The sequence below is a fragment of the Suncus etruscus genome, chromosome 4 (genome assembly GCF_024139225.1).
Source record: "Suncus etruscus isolate mSunEtr1 chromosome 4, mSunEtr1.pri.cur, whole genome shotgun sequence".
NCBI classification, from domain to species: Eukaryota; Metazoa; Chordata; class Mammalia; order Eulipotyphla; family Soricidae; genus Suncus; species Suncus etruscus.
Genome location: NC_064851.1, coordinates 115,098,851 through 115,121,862, shown reverse-complemented (window position 1 = coordinate 115,121,862; position 23,012 = coordinate 115,098,851). Strand labels below are relative to the sequence as shown.

At 40.0% G+C, this 23,012-nt stretch overlaps 1 protein-coding gene across 1 annotated transcript in view; it reads left to right on the top strand.

Moving 5' to 3' along the window:
* Positions 1-23,012, top strand: part of GALNTL6 (polypeptide N-acetylgalactosaminyltransferase like 6) — a 756,971-nt gene that overhangs the window by 676,906 nt on the left and 57,053 nt on the right. Inside the window, exon 9 of the mRNA XM_049772673.1 lies at positions 11,166-11,387. Within this exon, the coding sequence (XP_049628630.1) occupies positions 11,166-11,387 (222 nt within the window). The remainder of the gene's footprint in view (positions 1-11,165; positions 11,388-23,012) is intronic.

Here is a 23,012-nt window from a genome sequence, read left to right as displayed (position 1 = left end):
TGTTTTATTTTAATTAGGCTAGCACATAGTTTTTAAAACTTAGACATGCTGTTAAAATACCTGGGGAGTTTTTGTCTGTCCTTTATCTAATAGCTATGGCTATTTGCCATGAGAATATGACCATAAATATCCAAAATCTTTAGCCAAAAAATACACTAGAGATATAATTATATTATATCAAGACAGCCAAGAGCGGGTAATCGCTTGCAAACAGCTAACACAGCCTTGAGCAAAAGAGAGGAAATTGCCTGTCAGAAAAGACTGTTTAGGACTGGATTAGCTATCCACTCCTTATGCTGAAGGCTTCCCACTGACTTCAAAGAACACTGCAGATCACAGAAAAGTAGTCCGAGGCTGAATAATTATCCTAGGTTCAGGCTCTCTTAAAGAGATTCTCTTCTGCCTCGATCCAGGATGGCATCACATTAAGAGTGATAAGAGGGTTTCGAGATGGGCAAACACTAGAGCTCCTAAAATGCACTCTAGCTTCAAAGACAAAAAATAAGATGCATTCAAATTGGTGCAGAATGTTCAAAGTCTGGGAACAGTGAGGCAATTTTTTGCTGGAGGAGAGGCTGTGACAAACTGTTTCTGTGTGAGATTGGCTTTGCAGCTATCAGCGGTCTTGGGGAGAAAAAAAAATCTCTTTCCCCCCCTCAAAAACATATAGGATGGCTGGAGACAGGGAAATCTATTAGTAAACCCTCCATAATACAATAGCTTAATATTGACATACACAACATGTGAATTGGGGTTATGCTAATACACACAATGATTGCAGCCTGCACAAAGAAACAGAACAGAAGACTAAGAGGAGAAGGGCCAGCATCACTCAGCATAGCTTTGGATTCTGAAAAGGGATGGAATTTTTAGGACTAATCAAACAGAAAGGTCTAAAATGCTGCTGGAGAACACACAAAAATAATTAGTGGATAGCTTTATGGAGTGTTATGAACCAGCAGGTTTCATAGAACAATCTGTTTTGCTCATGCAGTGCAGTGAAGGTGATCAGTCAGAAGTGGAAACCTGTACTTATGAACTGAGCTGGAAATGGGATTGAATGTCCATGGGAAAATGTCATGTCAAAGAACATATGAGCAGTAGAAGAAAAGAAACATTTAGAGCTGGTTGCTGCAAAGAAAACAAGACTGACTCTTCTGAAACAAGGCTGAATGAGTGAACTTCATGGTGTTGCCATCTGGGAAGAGCATATATTCACTATTAACCATGTGAGGAAATAATATCAGTAAATCAGATATTAACTAGGTGGGAGATTAATATAAGTGTGACCTGGGGCCGGAGAGATAGCATGGAGGTAGGGTGTTGCCTTGGATGCAGAAGGATGGTGGTTCAAATCCCGGCATCCCATATGGTCCCCCGAGCCTGCCAGGAGCGATTTCTGAGTGTAGAGCCAGGAGTAACCCCTAAGCTCTGCCGAGTGTGACCCCCAAAAAACAAACAAACAAAAAATGTCAGTGTGATGTGAAGATGGAAAAAAGTAATACACAAGAAAACACACGGGAAAAAAAGACATAAAAATGAAAGGTACTATCAATGTCCTACATAGAAGGTTCTTGCTTGAAATAACAGTTTTTATGTTATTTATCACTCAAGAAATTTGAAAATATGCAGCTTTTAAAAATAAAGAACTAAAGAAAATATTTATTTGCGTTCTACACAAAAAGTAAATCCAGTCCTCAGCTCCCATAGGTAGCTTCCAAGCTCTTTCTTACATGATGTCCTTGCTGGGTCCAACTTCAGCAGATAAGCACTTTCCAGATTATTCTGATAGGGTGATTCACTTCCCCAATCTCCGATGGCTATGCTCCACTCAGACCTGGGATGGACCAGCCCCAAGGGGCAGATTCAGAAGTCTTCCTCTTGCTTGTTTTCTGACCAGAATTACCAGTAGGCCCTAGCTCATCCACCCAACCCATGCTTACTTCACATCCCTCACTGCTACTGAGCACTGCTGTTCCCTTGCATCATGTGGCTGCTTCTCTTCTGGCCTTATAGAGAAAGGGTATGCAGAGCCCATCCATGAGGAACAGAAAAGCAGTGTGTTCGAAGCCATATATATATAGATAGATAGATTAGTGATGTGATTGATGCAGCCTTTCTCTGGAGAACTTGAAACTTCTCTGGAATCATTTCCACAGAAGCCACAACATTCACTTTGTACTGGCAACAGCATTAAGCTTTGCCAGATTTTGCAGATAAAATTTTTAGAAGCATAAATGTAATATATATTGCAAGTACGTTACATCATTTGAGGGGAAGGATGCCAAATTTAACAAATAAAATATTGGGTGTCAATTATATTAGAATTTCAAATGGGCAATTTTTGTGTGTCTTTAGTATAAGGATTTTTGCATTAATTTATTGATAGCATGAATATTATCAAATATTATTATGTTAATCATGCTTATATTTTAAGGGTTCAACTGAAATTCACATTTAGTTGTGCGCCCATAATCTGTTCAGGAACTTTACTTGGGAGTCATAAGAAGAGAGTTTCAGGCTGGAGAAATAGCTCTATAGGATGAAAGCATGCTTTGCTTTACTTGTTGAAGACCTCAATTCAGTTCTGTCACCAAATGCATCTCCCACACTACCACTGCCAGTGACCCTAAGCAAAAGAGCCAGAGAGGCCCTGAGTACTAGTGGATATGTCATTGTTGTAAATCAGTTTAAACATTCCACAGTCCCCTATGGGGAAAGGGGAATTCCCATACCCCCTATCCAGAGAGGATAGGAGTAGCTGGTCTGGTAGTAATTCTTCACAATAAATAATCCACACAGATATAGAGGTTTTAGCAGGCAAGAAAACTCACACCACTCCACCACGTGGAACCACAAGCTTTAGATGGCAGCTCCCAGCTAAGGTCTCCTGATTCCCATTAATTGAGATCAAGACAAAGCCTCTCTCCCCTCAAGGGGATGGGAAAAAGACAGATGAACGGCAATGGGAAAACAAGACCAAGGGAAAACAATTAAAATACAAATGGGAACTATTTTAAAGGCCTCTATTTATCTCACATGTCATTTCCTCGAAAAACAAGATGAAGAAAGCAAAGAGCTTCAGAATATGTGAAAAGAGACAAATAGGAGGAAGGAAAAGCACTAACGCAGGGCAAATTGAACGAAGACAGAGTGGCCTTATTTTCTCAGTGACAATGGCTAGAGCAGTTCTGATAAATAGGTTCCATGGTAGAAACCCATTGCATATGTCTCAAACAGTGGGTAAAAACTTAGCAGCAAAAACCTGGGGCTGGGGCACAATTCAAGAACCTTGTGTTTTATTTAGTTGGGGGGAGTGGGAGAAAGGTAATTATCTTTCTTTTGTAAAATATTCAGAAGATATCTTTTAGATATTGGTTTACAAGCTCAACTTGTAAACACAGGAATAGACAAAGCAACTTTCATTGCCTGAAAAGAGGAAAACATTATGATACTCTGATACAATAAAGATAAGTAAGGTATTTTGAGCTGGATAGCATCATGATAAAAAGTCAAAAGCCAGAAGGAGGAAATTTTAGCCTGATTGAAACTCTCTATAGAATTTTTTTTGTGTGGTTTTTGGGTCACACCCAGCAGTGTTCAGGGGTTATTCTTGGCTCCGTGCTCAGAAATTGCTCCTGGCAGGCACGGGGGACCATATGGGACGCTGGGATTCAAACCGATGACCTTCTGCATGAAAGGGAAACACCTGAACTCCATGCTATCTCTCCGGCCCCAAAACTCTCTATAGAATTTTACCAAGAAATTTTCACCAAGAAATATGAAAATAAGTCAAGTATCTGTCTTCATTATTGGCCTCATCAATGAGGTTGTTATGTCACTGCTGCTTCCCAAAAGTCTTCTAGAAGAACCTGTGTTTTCTCATTTACTTCCTCTACCTGACAGGAGTTTGGGGGAAAGCTCCCATACACCCCACTCAAATCTCTGCAGGAAAAGAGCAAGTCTCAGGTATAAAATCCAAGGCTTTACATAAGAAATCAAATACACTTCCCTGAGGGCCCACCTGATGAAGACAATTGTGTGTGATTTAGAATTTAAATCATTTGTGTTGAAATAAAAAAAAAAAACTCATGCATCCCATATATCTTTGGTTACTGCTATGCTGTATGAGAACTTTATAAATGAGATATGAGTTCTTGTGATATATGTTATATCATATATATGATATATAAGACATGAGTTCAAATGACATATGAGAACTTAGAAGTAATCCAGTATCCAGACTGCTCTTTTTGGCCTTAATAATGGTAATTACTCAGACAGCTATTTTTTCTAGCTATTTTTCTAGCTATTTTAGCACTTCACCAATGTTCTTTCAATCTGAAGGAGAGAACAACTTGTATTGCTTTTTCTCTTTGAAAAAAGAAATATAACTATCTCTGGCAAGATATATCACCCATCAAATATAGAGAAATAGTGCTTTGTTCCTACCCCATTATCTCCATATATTTGAATGTTGTGCTATGATATAAATATTCTAATGAACTCAAATAACTCTAGAGTTAAATTATTTCCTGAAGTCGATGAGTTTATTCTGCAGTTTATAAAAAGCCATCAAAATCATCCTTACTACTGTTGCTAATTTTTCTCAGCTATTTTTCCAATCTTTATCCAAACTTTAGGTTCTGATTCATAAAAACAGTGGCAATCAGCGGCCGGAGCAGTGGTGCAAGTGGTAGGGCATTTGACTTGTACACGCTGACCTAGGACGGACTGTGGTTCGATCCCCCCGGCATCTCATATGGTCCCCCAAGCCAGGAGCTATTTCTGAGCACATAAGCCAGGCGTACCCCTGAGCATCACCAGGTGTGGCCCAAAAACCAAAAAAAAGAATTGATGATTTGGTTGTCATTGAAAAATTTCCATGGTATTGCTGTCTTCTTTAGGGATTTTTTTGGGGGAAATAAGAAATCTAAGGTGCCACCAAGCATCTTTCTATTGGAGAAGGAAAATATTGCACAGAGCTGACTACTTAGTACTAATAGCTCATGTGAATAGAACTTCCTAAACTGTGTTGGCCATTTATAAGCTTGCTGTTTTCTGCCCTTTACCTATGGATGTTGTTTATTCTAGCTAAAATTTATTGCCACAATCTGTTGAGCCATTTCTAATTAAATACATCTCAACAAGTCAATTTCTTTGTGAGTTTTCATAATCACTCTCATTTTTACCCGAAGTAATGTATACCTAGCCTACACTTCAGCAATAGCACTTTTTAAAAACGTTTCCACTTCAGTGCATCTATCAATAAATCTGTGCACATGCTGTGAATTTGTCCATATTCATTTTATAATATGGTATTTTTTAATTTAACAATTAGCATGCTCAGATGAGTGTGCATACATCTTTGAAATCCTGACAAATGATGTCCTTTAATAAAAATAAATAAAAATCTATCCCTCCCTTTATGGCATTTACCATCTAAATTTGTTTATTCCAATCAAAACAGATGTCTTAGTGACAAATTTTTCTTGTAAGCTATCAAAATTTTAAAGGCATCTCACCACTTAATAAAGTCATTTTCTTATTATTTCCAGATAATTTATTTTATTGCCTCTCAATTTTGTTATTCCCCTGTTTTTATTCATTTTTGTTTATCAGAGAAGCATAAAGTCTGAAAATTAAATATTTTACTTTATGTAATAACTGAGATTAGGGATAAAGGTTGGAATTAACACCCTAAATCAAATCAAAATATAAAGTCTTAACACTATTGATTCATTTTTTTATTTCATCTTTATTTTTTAGCCAATCATGAAAAATGCTCTCTTCTAAAACAAATGAAATCAGAATGTGTTATATTCAGAAAATTTGTCAAAATAAATGTCAACAGCAGAATAAAGCTGAAGAATCCTACTTAGATTATATATATATATATATATATATATATATATATATATATATATATACCTGGTAACCTTCACAAGCCCAAACTTTAAAATAACATCTAACATCTGTTGCCTTTTATTTTCCCAGACAAATCGGGCAATTAGAATCTGGGGCAAGAGAAAAACATCACAAAATAGCATTGACTCTGATCATTTGCCAACCTGGACTTGAGTCAGAGCAGTGAAAATTGTTGGGGGCAAAGCACTGCCAAAAGGGAATTAGGCAGCTCATAATAATCTTTTGCGAACAAGTCTTCTACTCTATGCCATGAATCTTAGACAGGAAGAGAACACTACAGAACTGGTGAAAACTGAGTACCTGACTTGTGGCACTCTATCCTGCTATATTAACCAGGCTAATAATTGACAAAAGTAAACAAGGAGTCCCTGGCGGATGTGGGGAGCTTCAAGGTCAGTAAGGGAGAAACACCTAATGGGAACAATAGACACATACGATTCCATGAGAAATAAGGTAACGGTGACTATGTTTCAAAACCCAGTTGGCCTCTTGGTTCCAGATCTTTATTAGAGTCCAGAGCAATGTTGAAGAGAAAGTCGTTTTTCCAAAACACACCTGGATGTAACAAAAGTTCCTGCCCCTTTATCTTCTAAAGGCAAATGAATAATTGGAAAGGGTCTACATTTCCAGCACCTGGACACTGGCCATAAGGAATCTGATTGCAAAACTGGACCCAGAGCCTAAGAAACAACAGCCTTGGAAACTAAGCTCTGGGTCAATAGGACCAGCATCCAAGTTAGAAATGCTGCCACTGGGGCAGGGCAATAGAACAGCAAGTAGGGCACTTGCCTTGCATGAGGCCCACCCAAGTTTGATTCCTTCTCTCCCAAGCTTGCCAGGAGTAATCACTGAGCTCAGAACCATGAGTAAACCCTGAGTACCACAACTTGTGCTCCCCCCCCCATTAAAAAAGAAGAGAAATGCTGCCAAGTTAGACCTCAGATAAAGAATGTCATTTCTCTACCACTTAGTATTATCGAGCTTGAGGGGATTCAGCTAAAGCTCTTAAAGATCACAGGAAAAAGCCACCCTATCTGGTCCAAACTTTCATTTTCACTCTTCATTCTACCTCTGCAAAGAGATCTAATATTCTCGCATATTCATGCATAGTACCCATGCATGCTGAGTACTATTATACTTTCCAGGTATTATATGACTTTATCTTACTACTCACCAAGTCATTGCCACTGTACACTTACCATAATGGACGGAGATTCCTTTTCCTATATAAGCAGTCTTCAGGTGAGGAATCTGTAGCACAGAGTGGAATATTCACTTTGCCAAAAATGACAAAAGGGTATTGTTTCCTGAACTGAATCCACACTTTCCAGCAACTAAGAATCACCCTTACTTACCTACCACAAACATCTCCCTCAATCATGCTGTAGACAAGGCAGATCTAGGGGCTTCTTTCAGCCCTGCTTCCTTCTACAGAAAAATTCCTAGACCTAATGTGTCATCAGAACTCGGGATCTTCAGTATAGTAGCCTGGATCTTTCTCTGATTGGAAGACAGCTTATTTGTCCCAATTCTTTTTTGTTTGTTAGTTTTTCTTTTTTGGTTTTTGGGGGGCCACATCCATTGACGCTCAGGGGTTACTCCTGGCTATGCACTTAGAAATCGCCCCTGGCTTGGGGGGACCATATGGGAAGCCAGGTGGGGAAGGGGGTTGTTCGTCCTAGGCTAGCACTTGCAAGGCAGACACCTTACCTCTAGTGCAGGGGTCTCAAACTCGCGGCCCTCTGTACAACATTTTGTGGCTTGTGGCCAGCCTTCAAATATCGCAGTATTCTCGATTATTCGCTTACCGAATAATCACAATAAAAATCGCATTAGTAAAAAAAAAATAGCATTAAATATTCGCATACCCCAAGCAGTTTAGTTCGGGGTATGCAAGTGTTTAATGCATTTTTTTGCGATTTTTTTCTTACTAATGCGATTTTTTATTGCGAATATTCGGTAAGCAAATAATTGCTAATACTTTGCGCCTAGCACAGACATCATTTCCACTGCTTCTGCCCACTGTCCTTTGCATTATTGAAGGCCTAAGGGAGAGAAGAGAGAGTTTATTACAGAATTAGATTTTGTCATACCTTCATCATGACTTCATCAAAGCCTGCAGTGAAGAGAAAGATTGATGACAAGCACAGATAATTTCAGGAAAAGTGGGAGACGCAGTATTTCTTTGTTGAGTACAGGGGCATCCTCACATGTCTTATTTGCTAGAGAAAGTTGCAGTGCACAAGGAATACAACTTGAAAAGCCATTATTTAACTAAACATGCTGAGGAATGTGCAAAATATCAAGGAAATGAGAGAGCCAAGCAGGTTGACAGTCTTAAAGAATATCTAATGAGACAACAAGATTTCTTCAAGAAAGCAACCAAAGAGTTGAAGCTACTTACATGGTTAGTGAGATGATTGCTAAGGCAGAAAAAACATTCACAGGAGAGTTTGTTAAAAAAAAAAAATGCATGTTACAGCCTGCAAGTATTATCTGTCTGGAAAAGAAAGGTCAGTTTAGCAAAATCAGACTTTCTGCCAACACTGTGGCAGAGCACATTTCTGACATGTCAAGTGAAATTTAATATCAACTGTGTGAGAAAGCCAAATATTTTGATGCATACTCAGTTGCTCTTGACGAGGGCACAGATATAGCAGACACTGCGCAGCTCACAATTTATGTCCGTGGTATTAATTGCAATTTTGAATTGACAGAGGAGCTGCTCACAATAATTCCAGTGCATGGCCATGTTGCAAATCAGCCCCTGATGAGGTTGACTGAAGGAGGGATGGAGGATGAGGCCTTTCTCCTCCAGCTGGGACCACGTGTCTGTTACCCTGTTCAGCCAGTGGTTCTGAAGTGAATGCAGCGGGAAGAAAGCCAACAGGCAGTCAGGCTTCCAAAGAAAACAGCTCTTTATTCCATGAAGAGGCCGAAGCCAAAAGGCCTAAGAATAGGCCCCAGGAAAAAAGCTCCTCACCTTTCACAGACTCTTGCTTTTATGCCCCAGAATCAGGTACCACCCAATGGTGGGATCAGATACCACCCAATGGTGGGAGGAGAATCAAGTAACACCTTAGGGTGGGAGCAGAATGCCAGGTCACACCCTAGGGTAGGGCACAATCACCGATCAGGGTAGGGTCAGTAACATAATAATCCCATAAAAATGTTTACATACACAACATGCCCAGCCCACTGTGTGATGGCATCTGTGTGATGCAATTGAGAATGCAGGTTTGCCATGGAAGAGGTTTGTTGGAATAATAACCAATGGAGCACCATCAATGACAGGGAGGAAAAATGGACTGGTGGCACTTGTTCAAAAAAAACTTGAAGAGGAGGGTATAGAGAAGGCCATTGCTCTTCACTGCATTATCCATCAGCAGGCCCTTTGCAGTAAATGCCTGCCATGTGGCAATGTGATGTCTGTTGTTGAGAAATGCATCAACCAAATCAGATCCAGGGGCTTAAAGCACAGGAGGTTCCATGCTCTTTTAGAGGAAATGGAGTCAGAATATGGAGATGTGCTCTATTTCACCAAGGTACGTTTGATCAGCAGGGGAAATGTCCTGAAAAGATTTTTTGAGTTGAGAGAAGTGAAAGCCCTCATGGAGAAAATGGGAATGCTGTTTCTGAATTGAGTGATCACAAATGGCTCATGGACTTATCTTTTCTTGTTGACATCACACATAAGCTGAATGTACTAAACAAGATGTTACAAGGCCCGGGGCAGCTTATCAGTGCTGCTATGACAATGTGAGAGCATTCTCCACAAAACTTGTGTTATGGAAATCCCAGCTCTCTCAGACAAACCTTTGCCATTTCCCAGCATGCAAGGAACTTGTGGATGCAGGCATACCATTCAGTGGTGAGAAATATGTTGATGCTATTCTTAAGCTAGAAAAGGAATTTGATCACAGATTTACAGACTTCAAAAAGCACAGAGCCACTTTCCAAATTTTTATGGACCCCTTTTCCTTTGATGTGCAAAATGATCCTCCTGTGTTTCAAATGGAGCTCATTGACCTGCAATGCAACTCTGATCTCAAAGCCAAGTTCAGGGAGATTAGTGGAAAAGCAGACATGCATGAGCAATTTTTGAGAGAATTGCTCCCCAGCTTCCCTGAGCTTTCCCAAATGTTCAAGCGCATGCCTTTTGGGGAGCACATATTTATGTGAAAAGTTATTCTCCACACTGAACTTCAATAAGTCAAAGTACAGGTCTAGACTTAATGATGATCATCTTCAAGCCATACTGAGGGTCTCAACTGCTTCCTCTCTAAAGCCAAATGTGGTTCAGATTTGTGAGAAGAAGCGCTGTCAAGTCTCTGCAGCAAGGAATAGGCAAAAGATGCCATGTTCAGAAGAATTGTTCATGATCTTCACTCAATGTTCTATTCATGTTCAGAGGAAATAATTAAAACTGTTAATAATGACGTTTGAGGACTTTTTTTGTGTGTGAAATCCCTTATGCAGCTCTGCCTCACCCCGACTTTGCCTCCTGCGGCCCCCAGGTAAATTGAGTTTGAGACCCCTGCTCTAGTGCTACAACTCCGGCCCTATTTGTCCCAATTCTTTTTTTTTTTTTTTTTTTTTTGTAGTTTTTGGGTCACACCCGGTAGTGCTCAGGGGTTATTCCTGGATCCAGGCTCAGAAATTGCTCCTGGCAGGCACGGGGGACCATATGGGACGCCAGGATTCGAACCGATGACCTCCTGCATGAAAGGCAAACGCCTTACCTCCATGCTATCTCTCCGGCCCCCTATTTGTCCCAATTCTTATAAAAAAATACCTTAACATGATTTAAGCAGTGTAGAAAATGAGAACATCACTTTTTCATGAGAAATGAGAAAAGTAAAGGAGAGAGGGAGAGGAGAAGAGAGCAGAGGAGAGGAGAGAGAGAGAAAGAGAGAGATTAGCATCCTTCAATGCTTCAATGACAGGAAAATACGGACGTTGAAATGATTGTAGTCTACATTTGTGGTGGCTCTCATCAAAATGGCGTTGGAATTCAAGACAAGATGTGTGTACCCAGGCTTGGGCTGAGATCTCACACTTCTTTATTGTTTGTTTGTTTGTTTGTTTGTTTCAAAATAAAGCTAATTGTTAATAAGTTCCTTACAAGAGCTCATTGAGGTTACCTGTTTTCTTGCACTCTTTATTTACTTTTTTCCCCATTGCTAGTGCAACTTGGAAGCGTGGGACAATAAATCATGTTCTTTTCTGCCATACAGAATCTGAAGCGAGTGGCTGAGACGTGGATGGACGAATTTGCAGAGTATATCTACCAGCGGCGTCCCGAATACAGGCACCTCTCCACTGGGGACATCTCTGCGCAGAAGGAGCTGCGCAAACAACTCAAGTGCAAGGACTTCAAATGGTTCATGGCAGCTGTGGCCTGGGATGTTCCTAAGTATTACCCACCTGTGGAGCCCCCACCAGCAGCCTGGGGAGAGGTGAGCTGCCTGCCTGAGGAGGGCTGCATGGTGGGATCCAGAAAAATAAATTGTTCTTATTTTAGTGGAGGAAACACTTGCTTCTACTTTGCAGCCATGTAAAGTTCATTTACATCATCCTGGATAAATGAGGGGTCTACCAATTTAGAGGTTGCTAGGAATAGGGGATAAGGGGACTCAGGTGCCTTGATGTGGTTAAGGAAGTAAAAAACTAAATATTCAAAGCATAGAGCAAGAACACTGAAATTAGACCTGTATTTTAACAACCAAACCTAAAAGGTGCTTGTCAAGATGGCAGACTGAGAGGGTTGAGGTATGGTGGGGGGGGGGTGGTAATGGGATGGAGGAGGTCAACACTGGTGGTGGGATTGGTGCTGAAACATTGTATGTCAAAAACCCAACTATGAACAAAACTTGCTTTGAAAAAAATTTAACCATAAAATAAACACAACTAAAGTTGTTAGAGAGATATTATCTTGGTCAGGAAATTTGCCTTGCTCTCTCTCTCAGTCCCTGACCCTCCTCTATTGCACTCTTTCAGTCCCTGACCCTCCTCCGTTGAATATTCAGAGCCCACCAGGAGTGATCTCTAAGTGCAGATCCAGGAGGAAGCCCTGAGCATCACTGCATGTGCTCCAAAATGGAAGAAAAACAAAAAAGGAAGCAATAGCTAGGGATGGAGATCTGTCCCTCAGCCTTGAGAGCACCCCCACTTCCTACCCCTTCACCCACCACCACCCTCAATGGATTTCTTGTAATACAGCTGGAAAATATTTTTGTTGAAATTAAAAGAAATACCATAAAAGCTATGAAAGAATGAAACACGGGTAGTTGCCACGCTACCATGTAAATAATTAAGTCACTTATTTTCCCTGACCTGAGTAATAAGCTTGCTACTATTGGTCTCTGAGAGGATCGAGTGACAGAAGGGGGTGACTATTTCTTAATTGTTTGGGGGTGCGATTGGAGGCGGTGTCCAGCGGAAATTTAAGGAAATGCATTTCCATAAAACCTAGAACTGTAACTGGCACCACACTATGAGCCTTAAATAGCATTTCCACCTCTGAAGGTTCTTTTTTTTTACCTCAGGACCTAAAATGGGAAGAGTTGAATAATCCCCAGTTCCCAAATTTTAAAGCTCTCTTTGGACATAAAAAAGGGCTATTGTACAGGGCTTAGTTCCATTCAATCCTGTTAGTATAGCCTTTTCCCCATAGAAAAGACTGCATTAAAGCAAGGACTAACATTGAAATTGGACAGGGTGGTGGATTTGTACAAGCAATTTAATCTGCTTTCAGCAGAGGTTAGAGGAGAGTATGGGAGGCGTTACAGGGGATTCAGACAGGATTGCCCTCCCAGTTCTCAGACTGTACAGAGCCAGGAGGGCGCATTGTGAAGGGTACTTTTTATCATTATCCTTGTTTTTGTTTATGTTTAGGGGGGACAACGTGCCTTTGCCAGCTTCATGTCTGTGACTTGGCAGAGCTCTGAGAAAGTTGCTGGTAGGAGAACAGAGATAAGAGGCTACAAATTTGACAGAACTACCCAAGGTGTCTGGAAAACAGCTCGCAAGTGACAAGCTGTCTTTGTACAAAGAATCCCAAAATAAACTTTATCCACCCTTGTCGGTCTTCCCCAGGATGGATAGTTGAGCATATGCCCTTATCCTTGTATCTTTATGTACATGGTCCCGATGCTGCTGCTTGAGGAGTTAGTTGATAATTTGCTCTAACTCTTTGCATCCTTACTATTTCTTGATAAGTTTTGGCTACTATCCATGAGATTAATTTACAGTAGTAGATGTTTATTAACTTATCTATTTGGAGAAGGGGGAAGGCATACACATTGCCCAGTGTTCAGGATTTACTCTGAGCTATGTGCTCAGGGATCACTTCTGCTGGTATTTGGGAAGATCATATTTATGTCAGGGACCAAATCAATAATTTGCCAAGAACAAGGCAAATTGGTTCCTTAACTCCTATACTAAATGACTAATCCTATAGCAGTAGAAATTTAAAGTCCACCCAGTGAAGATTTTTCTTAGATTGAGGAGTTATGAGGCATAGAAATTTGGGGTTTTTTGAATATTTTTATATTTTATTTAAACACCTTGATTACATACATGATTGTGTTTGGGTTTCAGTCATGTAAAGAACACCACCCATCATCAGTACAACATTCCCATCACCAATGTCCCAAGTCTCCCTCCTCCCCACCCAACCCCTGCCTGTACTCTAGACAGGCTTTCTATAACCCTCATATGTTCTCATTATTAGGATAATTCAAAATGTAGTTATTTCTCTAACTAAACTTATCTCTGTTTGGGGTGAGCTTCATAAGGTGAGCTGTAGCTTCCAGCTCTTTTCTCTTTTGTGTCTGAAACTTATTATTGCAATAATGTCTTTCGTTTTTCTAAAAACGCATAAATGAGTGAGAACATTCTGTGCATTTCTCTCTCTCTCTGACTTATTTCACTCAGCATAATAGATCCCATGTACATCCATGTATAGAAAAATTTTATGACTTCATCTCTCCTGACAGCTGCATAATATTCCATTGTGTATATGTACCACAGTTTCTTTAGTCATTCATCTGTTGAAGGGCATCTTGGCTGTTTCCAGAGTCTTGCTATGGTAATTGTGCTGCAATGAATATAGGTGTAAGAAAGGGATTTTTGTATTGTATTTTTGTGTTCCTAGGGTATGTTCCTAGGAGTGGTATAGCTGGATCATATGGGAGCTTGATTTCCAATTTTTGGAGGAATCTCCATATCGCTTTCCATAAAGGTTGAACTAGAAGGCATTCCCACCAGCAGTGGATAAGAGTTCCTTTCTCTCCACATCTGGGCCAACACTGTTTGTTCTCATTCTTTGTGGTGTGTGCCATTCTCTGTGGTGTGAGGTGGTATCTCATCGTTGTTTTGATTTGCATCTCCCTGATAATTAGTGATGTGGAGCATTTTTTCATGTGTCTTTTGGCCATTTGTATTTCTTCTTTGTCGAAGTGTCTGTTCATTTCTTCTCCCCATTTTTTGATGGGATTAGAAGTTTTTTTCTTGTGAAGTCTGTCAGTGCCTTGTATATTTTGGAGATTAGCCCCTTATCTGATGGGTATTGGGTGAATAGTTTCTCCCACTCAGTGGGTGGCTCTTGTATCCTGGGTGCTATTTCCTTTGAGGTGCAGAATCTTCTCAGCTTAATATATTCTCATCTGTTAATCTCTGCTTTCACTTGTTTGAAGAATGCAGTTTTCTCCTTGAAGATGCCTGTAGACTCAATATCCTGGAGTGTTTTGCCTACGTGTTCTTCTATATATCTTATGGTTTCGGATCTAATATTGAGGTCTTTAATCCATTTGGATTTTACCTTCGTACATGATGTTAACTGGGGATCTAATTTCAATTTTTTTGCAAGTGGCTAGCCAGTTGTGCCAACACCACTTGTTGAAGAGGCTTTCTTTGCTCCATTTAGGATTTCTTTCTCCTTTATCAAAAAATTAGGTGATTGTATGTCTGGGGAACATTCTCTGAGTATTCAAGCCTATTCCACTGATCTAAGGGCCTGTCTTTATTTCAATACCATGCTGTTTTGATAACTATTGCTTTGTAGTACAGTTTAAAGTTGGGGGAAGTAATTCCTGCCATATTCTTTTTCCCAATAATTTCTTTAGCTATTCTAGGGTGTTTATTATTCCAAATGAATTTCAAAAGTTCCTGATCCACTTCTTTGAAGAATGTCATGGGTATCTTTAGAGGGACCACATTAAATCTGTACAATGCTTTGGGGAGTATTGCCATTTTGATGATGTTAATCCTGTCAATTCATGAGCAGGGTATGTGTTTCCATTTCCCGTGTTCTCTCTTATTTCTTGGAGCAGAGTTTTATAGTTTTCTTTGTATAGGTCCCTCACATTTTTAGTCAAGTTGATTCCAAGATATTTGAGTTTGTGTGGCACTATTGTGAATGGGGTTGTTTTCGAAATGTTCATTTATTTCTTATTACTATTGGTATATAGAAAGTCCATTGATTTTCGTGTGTTAATTTTGTAGCCTGCCACCTTGCTATATGAGTCTATTGTTTCTAGAAGCTTTTTGTAGAGTCTTTAGGGTTTTCTAAGTAGAGTATCATGTCATCTGAAAACAGCAGGAGCTTGACTTCTTCCTTTCCTATCTGGATTCCCTTGATATCTTTTTCTAGGCATAGACATTTGTAACACAATGAACAAGTGATTTTCTTCCCTGGGATGATTTGTTCAAAGCTATGTCTTCCTTCTTCTTTTAAAAGCTTAAATGCAATCCTGCCTTCATGACTATGAAATACTCTTTAAAACCCGATAGTGTCACTGTGCATTACAATTACTATGCATTACAGTTGCATTAAATTCCCAACCATCTCTCTCTGTCTTATGTGGAAACATGAAGAAAAAATTCCTACCTGTTTACTCTTTCGCATTGCATCTGGTTGCATTTTTTCCCACATGATTCAAATGGATCACAACCTGCTTTATAAACTTGCTTTCTTGGAAACAGATTCAAAGTTTCTATTAAAGATTTGAAAAGCAAAGCATCATTTCCCAAGAAAAATCAAATGAAGACCAGAAAGTCGAGACCAGAATCTATTATTTACCTAATTGGTTGTCCTCAGGGGCATTTGTATTTACCATTCCTGACCTAGGCAATCAGATTCTGAGTGAATCTTTGCATATTTCTTAAAAACATGGTTGCAAATTTATTTCCCTAAAGCCTCATAGTAACAAACAAATACAGGTCATGTTTAGATTTAAGAAAGAAGAAAAATGAGACTCTTGTTCAAGGATCAATTACATTTGTCCAGGGAAGACAGAAGTTTGGAATAAAGTAGAAAGGAAATTAACAAATCACTCAGGTTTGAACTAGTAAATCATTTTAAGAACTATTTCTCAAGCAAAATAGAAGCCTAGAAGTAAAACTTTTGCAAATTCCTGTAATTCAGGAGGCAAGCAAAATATTGAAAAAAGTAGTTTGGTGTAAACTAAAAGACTAAAAAATCAAAACTATCAGGTAATGACCACTGACTTAATAGTGGATAGAAATTACAACATTTGTGCAAAATATATCTAGGACCATTGTATCAGTGGAAAATATTTCAGAGCTGGAGACATGTATTGCAGCTAAGGTGCTTGCATTGCATGTAACCAACCCAGTTTCAGTACCTAGCATCCTATGTGGCCCACCAAGTACCACCAGGAAAATATTCTGAGTATAGAGCCAGAAGTAGCCCCTAAGCACCACAGTCCAAAACCAAAAGGTAAAATTACAATTAAAAACTTATTTCAGAGACCGGAAAGATAGCACGGAGGTAAGGTGTTTGCCTTGCATGTGGAAGCACAATGGTTCAAATCCCGGTATCCCGTATGGTCCCCCAAGCCTGCCAGGAGCGATTTCTGAGTGTAGAGCCAGGAGTATCCCCTGAGTACTGCCGGTGTGACCCAAACCCCCCCAAAAAAAAACTTATTTCAATGTAGCCACTGTTTTCTTTATTCCTTTAAAGAGCCTTAATTTTTTAATTTGGAATAAATTTAAATATACAGAAAAGATACAAAACCAGTACCCTTAAAAGGTCCACAATACCATTTATTAAGTGCAGTCATATCTTAGGTTGGTCCAATTAACAGTTGTACATTTAAACTAATTAGTAGTATGATAATACTATTAAACCAGCTATAGAGCTTATTGCAGATCTCACAAAGGTTTTGCTTCCTCACTCGTCTATTCCCATTCAACTCCAGGATCGAATCTGGTCTGTGAGAGAACTGTTTAATTTCCTATAAGTGTTTAAATCATTTTTAGGGTGGGCAAGGCTCCCAGATAAACTTGCTGCTCTACTAAGAAAGTCAAAAGGGAAATGTAGAGTGTGCGGGTTTTTTGGAGCAGTTATATAGAGGAGGAACCCCAAGCCTCCAGCTACGTAAACACAAGAATCCTTTATGAGACTTCTGTGCCAAGATACAGGCTAGCTTGCTGTTTTATGCACTGGTACTTGGAACATTTTCCTACCTGCTTTCTTGTGCCAGAATGCTTCTGAGTAAACAATGAAGTACTCGGGCAATTTTTTTGGCTCTCAGAGTTGGATCCCAGCTTGTAAAGGGTATGTTACAGACCATAAACAGCCCATAAATTGCTACTCATTTCCTTGACAAATTCAGCTGGCATGTCGAGTCTGTCTCCTAATCCATCTGTCTGTGTCTGCTCTTTCCTCCTTCCATGGATGTTCCATGTGGCCCCTTTATATAATGGCAGAGATTCAACTTCCATCTCAAACCTCATCATAGCACCACTTCTCTGAGGGTAAAAACCTACATCTTGGGGCCCAAGCAATAATAGAGGGCGGGGCCAACCACTCAACCAACCTGAGCGCTAACTCCAAAATGGTGTCTTCTGAAAAAGATCTTCCTTGGTCTAGTGTCACTATTGTGTGCTTCAATCCATATATACATGTATGATTGAAAAAAAAACACTTTAGACCCACCCTCGATATGTTCTTCTCCTAAGAATCCAGCACTATATCAAAGGCCACGCAATGCATTCTTTTATTTTTTGATCTTCCTCTCCCTCCCCCATGAGAAACCTAGGATTTTGTTGACTTGTTCCTCCTGCTCTTCAGAAGTAAGAAATATCCTTTAGCACAGAGTGGCTGTTTAATCAATAATTGCTAAAGCTGAAGGGATGATCCTGGCCCTCTACTGGCTCCCTCTGCTCACTGCTTTGCCCACATTATCCTCAGGGTCCAGTGAGCCCCTTGAGGGCTTCCCCACTTGGGGATATGATCTCTCTATTACATCCTCCTTGGCCATTCTAAGGACACCTCTTCAGAAGGTTTAGCCAGGAAGACAGTTGGATTACTGGATCTCAGACAATGAATTCTGGTGGACTGTCAGACCTCTGCTCTATATGACAATCTGACAAAATAGGAAATATTCTTTTCTTTTAAAGGAGGTGGAGAAACTCCAAAAGCAACAAGGTCCACAACTTTTCGAGAAAAGGGTTGGTGGGGACTAACTCCTGAGCAGGGCAGAACAAGTGGGAGTCAGGTACAGCTTGACAATCCCCAGTGAGCTGATGAGACTTGGTGTCTGTGTTATGCATGAGTCAGGGCAGACTTACTCAGTTCTAGACTGATCTAGATACTACCAGCATGGCAGAGGTAGGGAGAGAGAAAAAGGTAGATTCCATTCTCAAGGTTGTCGCCTCTCTCCTCCCCACTAAGTCACCCCAGAGATCACCATCAGAATCATGGTCATTTGCAAACTCTCTCTATTGACTTCCATTTCAGGGAGGGGGGCAATAAGAGGTCACAGTCACATCCAGTGACTATTATACCCCCCAGAAGCTTCCTTCCTTCATCTGGTGGTCAAAAGAAGTAGAGTAAATAAGGTGATGAGACCCAAGAGAAAAAATAGGGTTTGGGAGTCATGTAATAACTTGAAATCCTTACAGGCTATTCAAATAGAAACAATGAAATTTTTCACAATGTTTATATTGGATAGGGTGAGAGCAGATCTAATTTGAGAAATTACTCTTTAACATAGTAATCAATGGCTTTTGGTGTCAAGAAGCTAAATGGAAAAGGCAAAAATTCCTATTCTTTCTTTCCTTCTTTCTTCCCATTCTTAGAATTCATAAATATGCTTAAGTCATTTTTAGTTCTCTTTCAGAACTGCAGAATCCCAAGTATCAGGTGTGAGAGAATGAAAGAGGGAAAAGTAGACAAACACGCCTTTTCCAGCCAGTGTCATAAATTCTTTAAAGAATATGTCTACGCACTGTCCTCAATGTGCCAATCTTGGCACTTCCATATTTCTTGTTATGATTGTGCAAAACATTTTTTAAATCTTTATTTAAAAAATTTATCTCCAAGCTGAACTACTTCAGCTGCCATTTTAATTTCGTCCCCAGATTAATGTCATTCCCATCAGGGAAACAGTCACGATGGCAGGCATCCTAAAAAAATTCACTTCTCCTCTGCCTGGGGAAGTTATTGACTTCTTTGAACTTGCTTTTGCCATGGGGCACAAGGGTTTTCCATTCCATGATTGCAGAAGATAAGGAAGTATAACCCTAGAAGGGTTATTATCCCATCTGAGGAGTCTCTTTCTCTTTCAAATCAATTGTCATTGCTACCACATTACAAGACAGCACTTTCTGCACAAATGAGGCAAGGCCTTTTGTTTTTATTTTGTTTTTGAATAGCATCCAGCAGTTATCAGGGGTCATTCCTGGCTCTGCACTCCTGGTAAGCTCATGGGACCACATGGGGTGCTAAGGATTGAACAGAAAGTGCCACCATTATACTGTGGCTCCTAGCCCTACAATGAAACAGGCTCTTGGGAGACTCAAAGCTACTTTCCCAGCCCCACATCCTCCTCCCAGATTTTTGCAAATCTAATCTGATGACCGACAGACCGATCCTCAATCAATCCCTGCCTCTCAATCACTATATATCTTAAATTAAGCAATCACTGTGCCATGGTCGGTGATTCTCCATGTGTACTAGTTCTCTTGATCTGTCATTTATTTCCTCAGGCAGAAGAAATGGTGGTACATGATGCTAATTAATGCATCTCTCTGGAGCTCAACAAGGTGGAGAAAGGTGTAAGAAAACATCAAGGAAATGCCTTTGCCTTTCAAGTTTTACTCTGTGTTTTCTGAGTTCTCAATAGTTGAGACAGCTAGAAGTAAACTTAAAATGTCTTTGAATAAATATGATTTTTTTTCTACTTTGCCTGTTGAAAAATTGGACATCTTAGTGTCTCATCTGTAACAATCTGACCCATCTTAACACACCCAGAGGTGGCTTTGAGCCTACAGCTTTTCTTCCTTCTTTTAGACAAAAATACCAAGTAAACCTTTCTTTTCTTCCTGAATATAATGTTTTCCTACTGACACATATTTACACATAAATAGATATCCTTTGGGGTTCACATGATAAGATGAATTCATCTTAGCATTGAATTTTCAATAAAAATGCATACTTATCAAAAGAGGGATGTGAAATGAATAGAATCATAGAATCATTCCATTTTCATAATTTCCATGGGGAAAGAAGTTATATATGTTTTCCAGTTATGAACATAGAAATGCCTTTGTTTTTGTTGTTGTTGTTGTGGTGGTGGTGGTGGTGGTGGTGTTGGTGGTGGTGGTGGTGGTAGGTGCAAGGCTTTGGGCTCCACCTGGTAATGTCCAAGGGAAACTCTATCTCTGTTCTTAGGATTCACTCCTGGAGTTTAAACTAAGTCTAGCTTCATGCAAATCAAGTACTTTAACCCTGTACTATTGCTCTAACCCCAACCTATTCTTTAATAAAGGAGCCAGATGGTCTCTTTAATGGAGAAAATTAGTCTCAGCAGTGGCAATGGCCCTCAACTTGCCTCCACTGATGGAGTGGAAGGCAAGATGAAGTTGGCACTAGAGGAATAACATGAAAGTGAGAAAATATTAGAAATTCCCCTCAGTGATCTAGAATGATGCTGGTAGGCATGGTACTTGGGATTAGTTATTGATCATTTGTGGCAAAAGTTTAATGCAAGAACCAGTATTCCACTGTCTTTATATCTATGAACTTGCTCTGTTAGCAGTAGGTCTTGGCAGGCCCTGGTAAGGTTAAGTTGCTCTATACATACATAGGGATGTCTGCAGCAACCTAGAAGTCATCATTTAGTCTTACATTTTATGAGAAAATTGAAATTATCAATGTATTAGAAGAGGTTAAGGGCAGAGAACAGCTACTCCAGGGTTCCCAGGGCTAAATTCTTTATCTTCATTTCAGTTTTCCACACTTACTTCTGTATGTATTTTCATTCTCTTTATTAACTTCTTCCTGATAATTTTTTAGGGGGCATGGAAATGTGCCACCATCAGACCTTAGCCAACAGATCTTCTTGCTCATTAATCAGCCTGGGAATACAGTACTACTTGGGCCCTCAAGGATCAGGCCACCCCAGCAGTGGCTGGAAGGCTCCAGAGATGCATCTCATTGTAGTCAGGGTCAAATGCATGTAGGACCAGGGTCCCACATGCAAGGCATGTGACCTAAGTCTTAATTCTCCCGCCTTCTTGTTAATTTTAAGAGATACGGAAATTGAGTTTGACCAACTTAGATTCCCAAGATTCCAGTTTTATCTCAAAACCCAGTATTTGTATAACTGATCTTGCCTTAGTTACTTCTTTTTCATCAGGGACAAGCATAGCTCCTTCTGTTGAACCTCTACTGCCTGTCTGAACTTTATTAGACTGATTAGAGTGGTCAATTTTTAGGGGGAAAATGACCTATGCTGTAAACCCATCACAAGAAACTACAGTAATGATAATAATCTTAGAAAGAAACTAACCCTTTAGATCAATCTCTAAATAGAGATGAACAAGTCCATTTTCCCCAATCTTGTTTCAGCCCAGCTCATCAAAATCCAATCTCCCTCTCCTTTTCTCTGCCTTTCTTGTCTGTCTCTCTTTCTCTCTCTGTTAGTCTCTCATTCCTATCTGTTTCTCTGTCTATCTTTTGTCTGTCTCTTTCTCAGCCATCACTAGAAAATGAGTGCATGAGACAACTCTATGGGCTGGAGTGTGCACTTTGTATGCAGAAGATTCCATTTCCCATACATGGTATCTCTCAAATCACTGGGAGTGACCCCAAATACAGAACATGGAGCAGCCACTGAAACTTACCGAGTATGGTGCCTTCCAAAATAGCAATATAGCTGAACTGATGAGAATTCAGGATGCAGCAAGTGGCTCTGAAAGTAACTTCATCTGTAGGCTAAAGTCACCAATGTGCATGGGTCTGGAGAGGGACTTCAGATAATGTCTTTATTAATGTACCTGTCAGTTGATATGATCCAGTAAAACCAGCTTAGATGAAAACCTTCAGAGCTATACAGAATATTCATGAGAGGAAAAATATAAGTAGAAAAGGAAAGATGCTAGAAAATCCTGACTATCTCAGAGATATTTAACGTGTTACCAGTTGTATCAACTCTGCTTTAACCAGGCACATGACTGTACTTATAGCCACTACGTGTGGACACATGTCTATATACATATCCACAGCCAGTCCTCACTGAATGTCACCATGAGCTCTTAGACATTCCACTAATTGTAAAAATGGCATAAAAGAAACCAGCTTTACGGGGCCGGGCGGTGGCACTAAAGGTAAGGTGCGCCTGCCTTGCCTGCGGTAGCCTTGGACGGACTGCGGTTCGATCCCCCGGTGTCCCATATGGTCCCCCAAGCCAGGAGCAACTTCTGAGCGCATAGCCAGGAGTAACCCCTGAGCGTTACCGGGTGTGGCCCAAAAACCAAAAAAAAAAAAAAAAAAAGAAACCAGCTTTACAATAGGGTTTGGTATACATAGGAATTAAGTCTTGTGATTATATTATTTCTGGTCACAAACTATCAACCAAACGTTTTTTTTATTTAAACACCTTGATTACATACATGATTGTTTTTGGGTTTCAGTCATATAAAGAACACCACCCATCACCAGTTCAACATTCCCATCGCCAATGTCCCAAGTCTCCCTCCTCCCCACCTGACCCCCGCCTGTACTCTAAACAGGCTCTCAATTTCCCTCATACATTCTCATTATTAGGACA